General features: G+C 40.3%; 1 protein-coding gene across 7 annotated transcripts in view; it reads right to left on the reverse strand.

The window, feature by feature from the left end:
- The window catches only part of PPFIA2 (PTPRF interacting protein alpha 2), a 286450-nt gene extending 274083 nt beyond the window's left edge, over positions 1 to 12367 (reverse strand). For 3 of the 7 annotated variants that reach the window (XM_068190316.1, XM_068190312.1, XM_068190313.1), the window contains exons 1-2: positions 12044 to 12366; positions 4010 to 4260 (exon numbers count right to left, since the gene is read on the reverse strand). In XM_068190316.1, the coding sequence (XP_068046417.1) occupies positions 4010 to 4258 (249 nt within the window). In that variant the 5' untranslated portion in view covers positions 4259 to 4260; positions 12044 to 12366. Of the gene's footprint in view, positions 1 to 4009; positions 4261 to 12043 lie in introns of all 7 variants that reach the window. The other 4 variants (XM_068190314.1, XM_068190315.1, XM_068190317.1 and 1 more) reach the window with 4 other exon arrangements.
- Between the last annotated feature and the right edge of the window lie 1254 nt (positions 12368 to 13621).

A 13621-nucleotide genomic window follows, 5' to 3' on the forward strand; every position in this document is an offset into this window, starting at 1 on the left:
TCATTACAGTATAGTTCATTGTATTTAGCATTTTCTTTCCTGGATTTAGGAGTCATGACCTAAATGCAATAAATTCCTGTTGTTGGGGATCATGCAGTGTAGACCCAGACACACTTTCCTCTAGAGACTTCCACTGTTAACACGCAGCTTTGGGAAGAATAAACAATATCACTTGTGAACTAGATTCTGAATATCTCCACAATAAAGTCTGAAATAAAGAACCTGAAGGGGTATTCTGGGTCAAGTTCACAGGTTAAGCAAAGGTATTATGACACATAATGTCTTTTATACCATCTTCATCTTGAAAACAGTTTTGGGTTTTCACTGTGTCTTTGTCTAAGAAAGATGCCATTACTTCATAATTCACGACCTTCTTGTGATGAATGATCTATCTTTATTCATGGTAGCCTACAATCATTTATTCCTTCATCAACATTATTTTTGGCTTAAAACATTTCTTTCATCTTCACCTGTTCATTTCATCTTCCTGTCTCTCCAAGAAAATCTATGAAATCACTCATAGACCCTCTCAAATCAGTTTCCCCCAGAAATAAGAAAACTTCAATTAGTCTTTTCGGACAGAAAATGTTACTTCCTCTTTTCTCTAGCAGTGTTTTTCATAATCTCTTCCAATTTGAGGTCGACTCTCAATCACTGCTGAGCCAAAACTCAGATAAATAAGGTCCAAAACACCCCTTGGTCTAACTGCATTAATATTTACCTACTTCCAACAGAAGTCTCTTATATAACACATTTCAAAATGGTACTTTCCATTTTTAACATCCACCTCCCACTGGCTGCCTACCACCATTGTACACCATATATTATCCCTCTTTACTACTGCTACCTAAAAGGTCATTAATTTTTTATTACCTGCTAGATATAAGGCCCTCACCCTTGTACCATGAACTACCATCCCACCTCTGTTACTCTTGTTCTTGTGCATTATAATATAATATTCCCTTAGTTAAAAATTCTACTCAATTTTGTGTAATCCAAAATTTCCACTAGCATGCTTCTTCTTATGCTCAAATTAATAAAAACTCTTATGCTCAAATTAATAAAAACTCATCTCAAAATACAGTAACTACTACTACTCTCCTTCCATCCTGTCAGTCTACTCTAAGTGAAAATTTTTCCTCTCTCTCTTTTATTACTTACCTTATTAAATATTATATTGCTTTTCTTACACAACTCCCATCTACTAGTAATTTAAATGCAGTGACTTCAAAAGATATCATTTTAGGGATACTGTAGTTCCCCAGTTTAAAAAGTCTGGTACCAAAGAGTCATGTTGAGTTACTCTGTATAAAAATAATTTTGATAAACCCTTGTAATATTTTTAAGTTAGCTTTTTGACATATCATTAGATTTTCCTCCAAAACAAGACTAAAGTATTCGCTGTTATTTTATTCAGACTAGCTGATCTGTAATTGTCTGCTCACTTTTTCCCTCCTTCCTTAAACATAGCTGTTCAGTTACACACAGATGTTCATAAAGTTAAAACTGCCAATCTAATTGAAATAAAATTTATTTCAATGATAGCACTTAGCATGACAACTATATTTCTGTAACTCAGATTTGAAAGACATAGTTAATTGTATATTGTTCTGTTGCAGTGCAGACCAGTATAAAAACTTAAATACATTTACAGTCATTGGCTGCAGCCTTAACAGCTGTTCAGGTTACATTTATTGCAAGTGTAATAATTTTTCCAGAACATATTTTTCACTGTAAACACTTAAACAGACAATAAGCAAAAACAGTGTCCTAACAAAAATGCTTTGGAATATAACTGTGACAATACAGTTTCAATGCATAAAGAAATATGCATTTCTATGTAAATACTAAGAAATAATTGAATTTTGAACACCACTCGAGGGATCAAGAACTAAAAGAATAAATTCTGATAAAGCAAGACTCTTTAGATGTCACATTGTAACTAAATGATAATTATCATATAGATATGTTATATTTATATATTCTCTTCCTAAACTGAGTAAAGAGAGAAATTTTCCTCTCCACTAGGTAATAAGTCCTAGGTAATATTTTGTCAGAAGGCTGTAACAGGCAGTTAGCCAGGCAAGCTTGCCATTCATAAAACCATAAACCAAAAAACTGTAAAAGTACTTTGTAGAATATCTCAAGTCCAGGATTGAAACTAAATAGTATGGCAGTGATATGAAAAACATATGCTTGAAAGATTCTATTACTAGAATGTTATATTACTAAGCCAGTATTCTGTACTTATAAGAACAGATTTCTACAGAATTTAATTACTTACATGAAGATCGAGATTAACATACTTGATGGACATAAAACCTGATTCTGCTTTAAGGTGTAAGCAGTGTGTCACACAGTTTCTCATAGGGCAAACCTACCTCTCTTAGATATAAAGATGAATGCTACCTGAAATGCATTTTTAATGGTACATAGTAGACCAAAGCATTCACCTGACAAATCAATTGCTTTTAGGAGGTGTATAGCTATCATTCAAAACTACATATACAAAACACAGGATAATTTTATTCTTTATTTCTTGCTAGAAGAAATAAAAAATAAAATACTATTGTGATCAATTTCCTTAGATTTTATTTCTTTTAGGCTCTGTATGACATTTATGCTGAATGTTATTTTCCTTAGCTAGCTTCCAGTATTTTAGCAGGAGTTCTACATATGCAAGATACAGAAACATTAGGGCTTAGACACCTGCTAGTGCTCAACAAAAATACCTCACTATGGGCTCAGTGGAGAGTGCCTCTGCACACTGAGCAGTACACTGAATGGGACTTCACAGACACAGAGCGTCCTCTCTTCTCTGGATTTTCAGCAGTAAATCTTTGAATAAAGGATTTATGCTGTCTTTCGCTTACTCTTTTCCACTCTTCTATGTAGAGACCTGTAAAAAGAAGCTCAACTGCCCACAAATAAAGAGAAAAAAGAAACAACTTTGATTTTACAGTATATCAAGATCATTGCTACTCCTTTTTGTCTCAAAACAGCTGCAGGCATTCTTATTGTCTGGAGCTAATGCTCAAGTTTCTAATGCTGTTCTTCAAATGATTACAGTCTCTCTCTCTCTCTCATTTAGTCCTATCTCAAGATATTTCAAAAACCTATTCAGGTTAGCCCTTGAACAACTGCTGTTCCCTATTCCAGAGTGTGCTGTTTTTCTCTTTTACCCTTAAAAATTTTCTTACTCATTTCATTCATCCTTCTTACCTCTGTATTCCAGCCACACACTGTCCTAATTCCTCCCTAGGCCCTCACTGTCACATTCCCTAATAAGTGACAGCTGAGAGACACAAAGAAAAAAACATGGAGAAAACCTGAACATTGAATCATGGTATCTTTCCAACCTTTGGCCACATATGCACACTGAAGATCTTTTTTTGCTTTTAATTCTAGTATATTAAAAACAATTATATTGACATATAATATTGACATATAATATCACATTAGTATTATAACTGAAGTTGTTCAGTTTTGAAGGTCCTAAAAAAGACTAGGGTAACTTCAGATAATGAGATTTATATAAATATTTAAACTTAATTTAATTAAAATATTAAGGTATCAGTTGTTTTTGTGGGTTTGTGTAGTACCTTATTTAACCTACATTAGTTAGTTTTGTTTGTTATTTATTAAAATTCTCTAGAAAACGTCCTCATTCTTTTTGCTTTATTTCTACCACAAGATCTTTTGTTTAAATGATCCCTCACCTGTTGTAAATGCTAGAGCAACAGCCAAAAGAACCAGTAGCTACAGGCCTTCATCTTGCTCTCCTTCAAGTCAAAAGCATTACTCCTACTCTTAAATATGAAATGAAGTCCCATAGAGGTCAAACAGGTACTATTAATTCAATAGGAGTTCTGCAGCTGACATCAATGGGAGCAAAATTTGGACCTCAAGGAATACATACTGATTAGGGTTAAAATAGGTGGTATTAAGTAAAAAAATTAGTGAACCTAAACAAAAAAAAAAAAAAATAGAATCTTTATTAGCTACATACCTGAGGCAGTGCTGAGTTCAGCTGTCGCTGGAGGGAATCTCTGTCGTAGATGACATCCTGTAGGCGTTGCTGTGCAAGTGACAAGCTTTCCTGTGTCTCCCGAAGGGTATCAAGGAGACGGTCCCTTTCATCCAGCATGTTCACCATCAGCTGCTCAAAATGAGAATCCGAGTCCGAGCCACTGCTTTGGGACCCCCGTTGACTCATCGGGGTGTCCTCATTTATCGTTGGCATCACTTCACACATCATTTCTTTAAAATAAACACAAATCAAGGAACAGCTCTTCAGTAGCGAAAACATTTGAGGATGTTTCATAAGCAGAATAAACTCTGTCACATGGACACAGTCAGTAGATTATTGCATTGTTCCCACTTTTAAACTTGTGTGCAGTGTTAATCAGATGATCAATAGAGAGGGATTAAATACAGTGACTAATTCCACAGAGCAAAGACTTTGAATGCGCTTCCCAAAACTAAAGAAGATGGCTGGAAGGAGATGGAGGGTTACAGAATATTTTAAATTAATAGTTTTGGAAATAATGCTCTCTTAAAATAACAGAAAATACTTCCTCTGCAATTGTAGTCTCCCTTATTGTTGCTTTTCTCCATTCTCTTACTTAATTTCATTGTTGGATTGTAGGTATTGATGTCAATAGCTGCCACTAATTGCCAGATTTTGTCTTCCTCTAGGCAATTCTACAGTACAGCTCAGGCTAACCATTGATCCAGTATCATGCTGCCTTAACAATGCCAGGTTAATCTATTTTTCTATCTAGTTATTCCCATCCTCAGGGGAAGTTATTCTCCAGTGAGCTTGTTCAGTAAGAGGTCAAGAACTAGAAACTCTGCTAATTACATCCCTGTGATATCTTGTGCAAACTGAATTACCAGGAACAGAATCACTTTTGTTTGTTTCTTAAATCTGTCCTGAGCAGAGCAAATAACATCACCTAGTCCTATGCTTCAGCTACAAAGCTTTTTACATAAATCTCAAACCCTCACTTTGTATACAGGGAGAAGCTTTAGGAATCCTTGGGAGAGCTTGCTGATGTTGACTGCTTTGTCCACTGTCCACAGGTACATTGGGATGCAGGATGCCAGCCAGGGGAGCCTGTCTTGCCTCCAGGAACCTCTCATAACATCGTGTAAGTACACTGCACATAGCAAGGGCCCATCGCCAGTCTCCACTTAGCTCCCACCTGTGGCTAACCAGTTTGGAATGGTCAAATTCACAGTGAGTAGAGGGATAATTAAAAAATTCCAAGGCCATCTGCCACTTGCTCAGTTCAATCATAACTTTTCAGTATGCACCAGGGGGCTAGAGACCATGGTCTCTGCATGCCCATTCTCTAAGACCAAAGTTAACAACCAAGCCCTTCCTGCCTCACAATCATCAACATCTCACGGGTCACACTTTTTGTCCCTGGGGATTCTCATCCGTGAAGCTTCATCATTCAAGAAATTACTTCCAATGTGCTACACATGCAGATCAGGTTTCTGGTGTGAAGGGCACAGCATTTGCTATCCCAACACACAGGCTGTAGCAGAGTGAGAGTGGTACACTCTCACAATTCCTACAATTTTATGGGAATGCTGGTGAGTGTGTGAGAACAGGTAGGGAAAGCTCTGTGTGGACAGCTGTTGCTACCTCAGCACTCTGCATTCACACTAGATAGGAAATCTCTTGAAGTCATTATGGGGATGTGGGAAGCCATACATGTAAGTGGTTGTGGGGTAATAAGGGAATCCATGAGTTGAATGCTCATGGCACTATTATCACATCTTGTCCCTCTCAGCTGTTGCGTTCAGGGAAGGCAGGGGGCTATGCATTGTTCTTACTTTGAATCCCTGGACTGCATTGTTCTGACAGCACAAGTAACAAACTTGGGCTATGACTAAGATAGCAGAGAAGGCAGGGAATGGGTGGGCAGTTCCTGGTGTAGGCAGTTGCTATTTGGAAGTTTTCTCCCACAGCTCACAGCCCCAGGAGAATCTTTAAAAGGTACAGCAGTTCTTGCAGTCAGCCTGGTGATGTACATCGCTTTCTGGAAGTTCAGAGATCAATGCCATTATTCCATTGGAACCACATGCATCCTCTCCCTTGCCCACCCTGAAAGGGAAGAGAAATACAGCAAAGCAGTCTGTTAACCTCATCCAGATAGAAATTCTGGTAAGGTGTGACAGAAAGGGATACTTTGACTCTTGCAACAGCGAGGAGCAGGAATCCTGGATCATGACCTCATACAGACTGTGGGTGTCCATGAGGATCCCAAACAACTGTGAAAGATACCTGGCTTCTCAGAGTGCTCCTGGATCGCCAAGCCACAAAACAAGGAACAAAATCTCAAGCAACTGCAGGTTTGCTGTGGGACTTCCAAAGAAAAATTTGCTACAGCCTTTCATGAAAGACCTAGTATGCCATGCTGTTCTATTTACTATAATTTGTGTCTTCTTGCCTTTAGAAAAGCATTTTTGTTTTCCTTTTTTAAAACTTTCTTGGCATTTATCGCTCTCACATGTGCCAACACATGGGATGCTTTCAATGTCCTGAGGCAGCCACAATTTAACAATGTTCCCAAGCACATGCTGAAGAATAGAGCTACTTCCCCAGGGCCTTATTATACCTTTTACAAATTTCCTGCTTGATAGCAGGAAGGAATCAAAATACTGAGAACATTTGAAGAATTTTTAAATGAAGAAAAATAAAAGGAAAGAAGGCTTATCATGAGGGACTGCAACAAAAGCTAGGGCAGGTAAATCAGAGGAAGAACTTCACAGAAACAGAGGAGTAGTGTCAGCAAACAGACCAATCACAGTCTAGTAGTATACAACTGGAAGCTGAGGACAAATAGAAGGGCACATATGCATTTGGATCTTTACATAGGAAGTGAATTCTGTCACAGAGTTACAAGAGTTCTTGACATTTCATGATGGTGTATGCATGTATTAGTCAACCTTTGGCTAACCACAGGATGATGTGGTTCACACACAGGGTCAGGAGATTTAAATGTAAGAGTCAGGTCCCAGCTTAGTTATCCCTGAAAGGACTTTAGTTTGCATACACCAGAAGCACATAAACAACCACGGCAACACATGCAGACAGAAACAACTGAGGGATTCATGCTAAAACATAAAATAAAAATAGTATTGCTATGATCAGTTTGGTCTGATCACTAATGTGGCGATATCCTGAGTAAACTGAATTATATTTTAAAAATTTCCAGTAGGGAAAGAGGGCCATTTCTGATTTTCCTTCTGTGTAATTTGAATTTTAAACATAAATTTGGTGATTAAAAACCTCCACTACCCTAACAATTTTTAGTCTGGTTTCATAATATAATCAGCTGAAATATTTCATACAATGAAATTAGAAGGAATCACTCTACCTACCTACTCTTCCCCACTTATCACAGACCATAAATCTGTGTTAAGCTGAAGTATATTTTATACAGGAAGAATTTCAATCATTAAACACTGAAAGTGATCTCTCTAATAAATTAACCAGAATAAGTCATTCTTTCTGTGAAAAATATATGCAAATATATGGCTTCTTCAAATGTATTTGTAGGGGAGATACAGCCACATTTAATGCTGCAGTTCTAAAAGGCTCAAAAAAAGGCTATTGGCAGGCCCACTTCTATTACACTTCAGAACTACCATGCCACACATACTTTTGCAGCTGATCTGTCAATTTACATAACTTTTGAAAAAACTCAGATATCTTTCCCTATATATGCATGAATCAAATTCCATATACACAGGACAGCTGCATCCTGAACTTAATGATATATGTACAGCTCAACAGATCCATGCATACATAGCAGGTATCACTTTCAGGTACTCAGTTCTTACTAAACATGAAGATATCAATTCTACTCAGAATTGAACTGAACAAGATTAATAAAGGACTGGCATTAAGCTTCCTTTTTGTTCTCCATTCTTACTGCTCCAAAAACTGGCTAGGCTCAGAGAACTTGGTTTTTTAAACCATAGCTTCTAGATAGACCAAGCACATTCATAAGCTGACATCTGGATATTCCATGTTTTCTAACTATATTTATCAGCCTGTCATATGATTGATGGAATATAATCATATGCCCAGGAATGGCCCCAAAAGATCAAAGATTGGAATGAAGACTCCCAGCCCTCCAATCTTTTGAATTGGTTTTATATAGCGCAATAGGCTGCTAGTTTCTCATTCAACTCTGAATGCACACTAAAATCAGATGCATAAACATCTTCAAGTCTGTGCATGTATTTCAATCTCTCCACTTGATCTGCACATGCCAGCTCCTATGTTCAGATATTTGTTATCCCAGCATAGTATCTCTTTACCTAATCCATACATTCCTATCAACTCCTACAAGGTAATTACATTTCTTTGATGAGTCCTACTAGTGAAAAAGAATTCTGAACTGACAGTGACTAAAAAGGGAGAATAAGCAAAGACAATCAGCAACGTACATGAAGCATTAGAACCCCATCTCTGAAGTTTAAAATAAACCTTGAATTGCATTGTCACAACTCTAAATTACAAATTAATTTCTCTTACAAATTTCAGGTCATGTGACAAAATCTAAATGTGACAAAATTAGAGTGCATAAATATCTGCCTTAAATTTCTGAAAATTACAGTTACCACTGAATCTTTTTATTTTCCAAACCTGCAGTGAGTAGACTCATCTTATTTTGCACTTGGCACAGCGCTGGGCAAGGGGTTGTCACAGATGACTTCCAAAGGTCCTTTCCACAAAAAATAATTCCATGGGATAGGATTTAAACAAATCAACCACCAAACAAATCCAAGAATTCAAAAACACAGACTTTGCTTCTTTTCAAAGGAATGATGAATGAGTAAATGAACATTTAATTGAGTAAGCTCGGGTATCTGTACCCAGCCATAAGAAGGTACCTTTGCAGAGACTGAGTAAATTCCCACTGAAGGATTTTACTAAGGATTTCTTTACCAAGATTTAATACCTCAAATCCTACTTGGTTATACCAGTGGTGCCTAACAATGCATCTGGCAAGCTACTGAAGCTCATTGTGTCACCAGAGAACTGCAGGCTTTTGCCCCAGAAATCTGCAGAGAAGAAGTTAGGGGAGGAATGGAAGTGGAGGGTGAATAGGTAATTAAGACCTGAATTGACCAACTGGTCATCAGGAGAAAGTGAGTTACAGGCCAGGTAATTACAACAACCCACTAGTGAGTAGACAGCCACCTCGTTCTATTAGGATATGACAGAATCACTGAATACTCAGGGTTGCAAGGAACCTCGGGAGATCATCTACTCCAACCTGAAGGCATTTTGAGTGGAACACAGGCAGCAAAGATTAAACACTGAGGGAGCTGGAATTTCTTTCCAGTGGGTGTTAAGAACTACAAGTGGTGGATTAAACACCTCTGACCCATATTTTCAAGACCACAGAAGTCCATGATAACTAAATAAGCTCTCCTGTAGATCATTCTGTGGAACACTTCCCATGTAGCCAAGATTGCAAAGAAGAGGAAGGAGAGGAGAGAAAGGAACAAACAAAGTGGCATATTCTTCAACTTAAAGCTGAATGTGCACTATATACCTCTTCATTCAAAGGAAGAGAAGGAAAGATTGTGTTCTTTGCCAGAAAAAGGCTGACTTGCCCTGTAGTAATACAACTTAACTAAAGTTATGCTTGACTGATCTAAGCAAACAAAAGTAAGACTTTTCAAATGTGTTTCTCTTTCTTTAAATAGAAAAATAAAAGCTCCATTGATACTGAACTTAGTACTTCTATAGTACAAATTTTATCACTTTACCCAGTATCCTGAATGTAAGTAAAGCAATCCCTCAATGAAAGATGCATTAAGTCACCAGCATTTTACTGTTAATATATAATCATTGTTCCTTAGATCCATTCTGAGCCACAGAGCAGACATTTCAATTCCCTTGGTCAAGGTGCCTCCTCAGCATCCAAAACTTGCAAGGACTGCAACATACAGTGAACTTGTGTAGCACCTGCAACTATCCTAAACCCCCAGAGAGGTTCTGAAGGGGGAGCAGGATACTGGTAAATTCCTGCTTCCCTTGAAATTCATGTAACACATAAACACTCCCTAGAAATAGACTTTTAGATAATGTAATAACTTAGAACTCTTCTAATTTGAAACAAAACAGTACAAAGCAGTACACTGAAGTTCTCAAAACACATTATCTTTCTTGTCCATTGTGTACTGCACCATCTACTACGAAGTCTTTTCCAGGGTGATTGGTTCCTAGTTCAGTGTTTTCTCCAGTTATTTGCATGGAATCTAATCCAGCAAATGCTTGAATTCATGGAAATTCTATCATGCACTTCAGTGGGTTTGGATCAGTACAGACGTTTGAAAAAGTCACTAACACAGACAAGCCATCAATCTTCTGTTATTTTACTTCCTCTAAACAAAGGCATAAAGATCACAAATGCCTGTTATGGGATACCAGGGAGCATGCTGGATGTTATGTGACCACTGCCTACTACATTACCAGAAATCGTGAACAGGTTTCCCCTCTAAACACATAACACTCAACTGGCAAAAAGCAGCAACTGCTTAAAGTAATCTGTCCTACTAGAGGGGGAAAGAATGTGGTTCCCTGTCAATACATTATGATTTTTGAGGCTGTATACAAACATGTCATAGCAAATCTATAATGTTAGCTGCATTATGTCTCCAAAAAGAATGAACTCCGTATTAGCTCAATCAGGAATTCTGCAGCTCATTTTAAACATTCAGCTAAGAGGAATGGACAAAAATTCCAACACAGAGCACAGGATATGGCCATTCTTGGTTAAGAGTTATATAAAGATTCTTTTCAGGAGGGACTCCATTAACAAATTAATTTATAGCAACTCTCTTATATTAACTTCTCTCTGATTATGATCATGTATGGACCAGGTATCAAAGTGTGTCCTCAATACTGACTTTCTCTAAAACTACTTGAAATTTCTGTGATATGTATCCTATAGTGGTGGAAAATGAAAAAGTTATCTTCCTTCCTCTCACTGGACCCCACCCTATTTGGCATCTTCTGTTATCTCAATTGCCCAAGAGTCTTGGAATTATTTATTTAAGTGAATATTGTAACAAACACCTCTGCAATCTCATTTAGCCTGAAAATTATTTACCAGATAGAGTTCTTTCATTTGGGAAGCTCTGGGAATAAGAAGACACAAAGCTACTTGGCATCTGCCTCACAAAGGCTCTTAGACAAACATTCATTTTGCTCACCTTGAAGGCCACCACCTTAGATGTGAATCTAATTTTAGTCCCTCACCTTTCTATCCATAACTGGCTTTAAAAGCTTGTTTTCTGTTTATTCTGATGTTTGATTTGCATGCCACAGTTGAGGAGTCATTTCAAGTTACTTGCAATTTTGCTGCAGGAAAAAGTAGAAATCTACCTACCATACATTCTAGCCTGTCCACAGTGACATCAGCTTAAAAACTCATTTCATTGGATCGTTCCGGGTATTTTGCATTTACAAGCTATTTTTTCCAAATCGTTAAATAGATATAGTGACAGATAAAACCAGATCTTACTGCAATTATGTCTCTTCAGAGGTCCTCAACAGGATTGCTCTTAGGCAGCACAGTGTAATTCCAATAAGGAAAATCCTTCCTATTGTCTGAGTTACATTACATGCATATTCCTCCTCCTAGTTAACTCCTTACCTGCCAGTCTCCACTAAACTATGATATCACCTTTAACAGAAGCATCCTGCACTCCTTCCATGCAGGAGGGGTGGTCAACCCAGTACCTTAGAAAAAGGACTCATTCCAACTATCTGTTCTTTATGTCATCCCTCTCACCTCCTACCTCCCTTAACCACAACAAAAAAAAAGTTGATTTCACATTTTTTAGTCGTAAATCCCCCAACTCCCATTATAGAAATGCATTTAAATACCACACAAGTGATACAGCAAGAGGCAGACAGCTAGATTTTGCATTTGCATCTCATCCCCTGAGAATACCGGGGCTGAGGAAGGAATATCTAACTCAGAAATAGAAGGTTCAGTACCTAGTATCTTTTATTTCGGCGTCTGCTATTTCACTTGATCAATAACAACCGCAGTCTCCACCGGCTTCGAGCGGGGACTCACACAGCCGAGCACTCCTGGACCATCTTCCTAGAAATGGTGACACAGGCGTTGCTCCGAGGAACCCCAAGCCCCCGCACCCGTCCTCCGGCAAGTCTCGCTGCTTGGCACCTCAACATTTTCTTCGGTCACTTCGTCAGCAGCGAAGAGGAGAAGCATCCATGGGAAAAATGGCATATTACAAATTTTGCTTTGGGAAGCAGAGCTCGGTTCAGACCATTGTCGGGAGCAGGAGGGGGGGAGCGGCTCTTAAAGCTCCAGCAGCCCCTTTCGAGCAACAGCATCTTTGCAGCTGGAGGCAAATGATCACAGAGGGAGGGGGCAGGGCGAAAGCATCTTTCTTTTATTTATTATCTTTTGCTAAACTTAACTGAACGATATCTGGCTTCCCTGGTTCTTCGATACATCTCAGGCTAATTATGTCTCTGTGCGTGACTGAAGTCCACACGCACGCACGACTGCCTGATGATCAAAAAGCAAACGCGGTTTTCTGCTTTACAGAGAGAAATCCTCTGCCCACGGCTCGTCGCTGCCTGGCTGGCACATCGCTGCCTGGCTGGCACCGTGCAAAGCCCGCTGTCAGCCGTACGGAGCCGGAGCCGGGAGCCGGAGCGGGGGAGCCCCGGGCGGCGGTCACCCGCGGCACGTGGCCGCGCCCCGGGCACCGCTGCCAGCCCCGCATGGCCCGGGGACACCGGCATCGAGACTGGCACGGCACCGCTACGCTACTACATCCTGTAATTTAAGGAGCTCAGGCAAACGCCACAACATCTCTTCTAACCGTAGAGCGTAATAAAACGTATCATCTGCGGTAATCCGACCATGAGAAAGCAGGGATAAAACCTGCCATAATCTCAGGAGTCCGGGCGTGTAATTATTATCAGACATTGGGGAACGCCGGGCGCGGACAGGCGCCCTGTGCCTGGGTCCGGAGCCTGGCCGGAGCCGGAGGGCGGGGGTGGAGGCGGAGGGAGCGGCGCGGCGGTGCCGGGCTGGGCGCGCTCCTCGGCGCGGGGACTTCCCCTGGAGCCGCTGCAGTGGTTTTCACCAGTCCTTAAATAAATTCTGAAGTAATCGCGTCTGCCTCCTCTGCCTCACGCACGCGGCTCCCCAGATGCTGCCGCCGCTGCTTCGCGGCTCGCTCAGCGTTAATTCCCTCACGCCCACTCCTTAGAAAAAGAAAAAAGAAAATTAAAAGGGGACACCAGGGTGTGACCTGGATGTTCAGCGGCTCTGCTTCCAGCCCGTACAATTCCTCTGCCCACGGCCGTGCGGCCCCCGGGCGGCTCGGAAGGGCTGGAGGGGCTGCAGCATCCGAGCCCCCCGGCGCCGCCTCCGCCCGGCGCGGCGGGAGCTGCTGCTGCCGCCTCCAAGGGCTGCCCCCGCGCCTCCCGGCGCGCCCCGCACAACCCGGCAGCGCCGGCACGGGCGGCCCGAGGCGGGCGGGAAAAGAGGGGTGGCGAGCTGGAACAGCGGTGGGTGTCCGTGGAACCGGGCGT

The sequence above is a fragment of the Anomalospiza imberbis genome, chromosome 5 (genome assembly GCF_031753505.1).
Source record: "Anomalospiza imberbis isolate Cuckoo-Finch-1a 21T00152 chromosome 5, ASM3175350v1, whole genome shotgun sequence".
NCBI lineage: Eukaryota > Metazoa > Chordata > Aves > Passeriformes > Viduidae > Anomalospiza > Anomalospiza imberbis.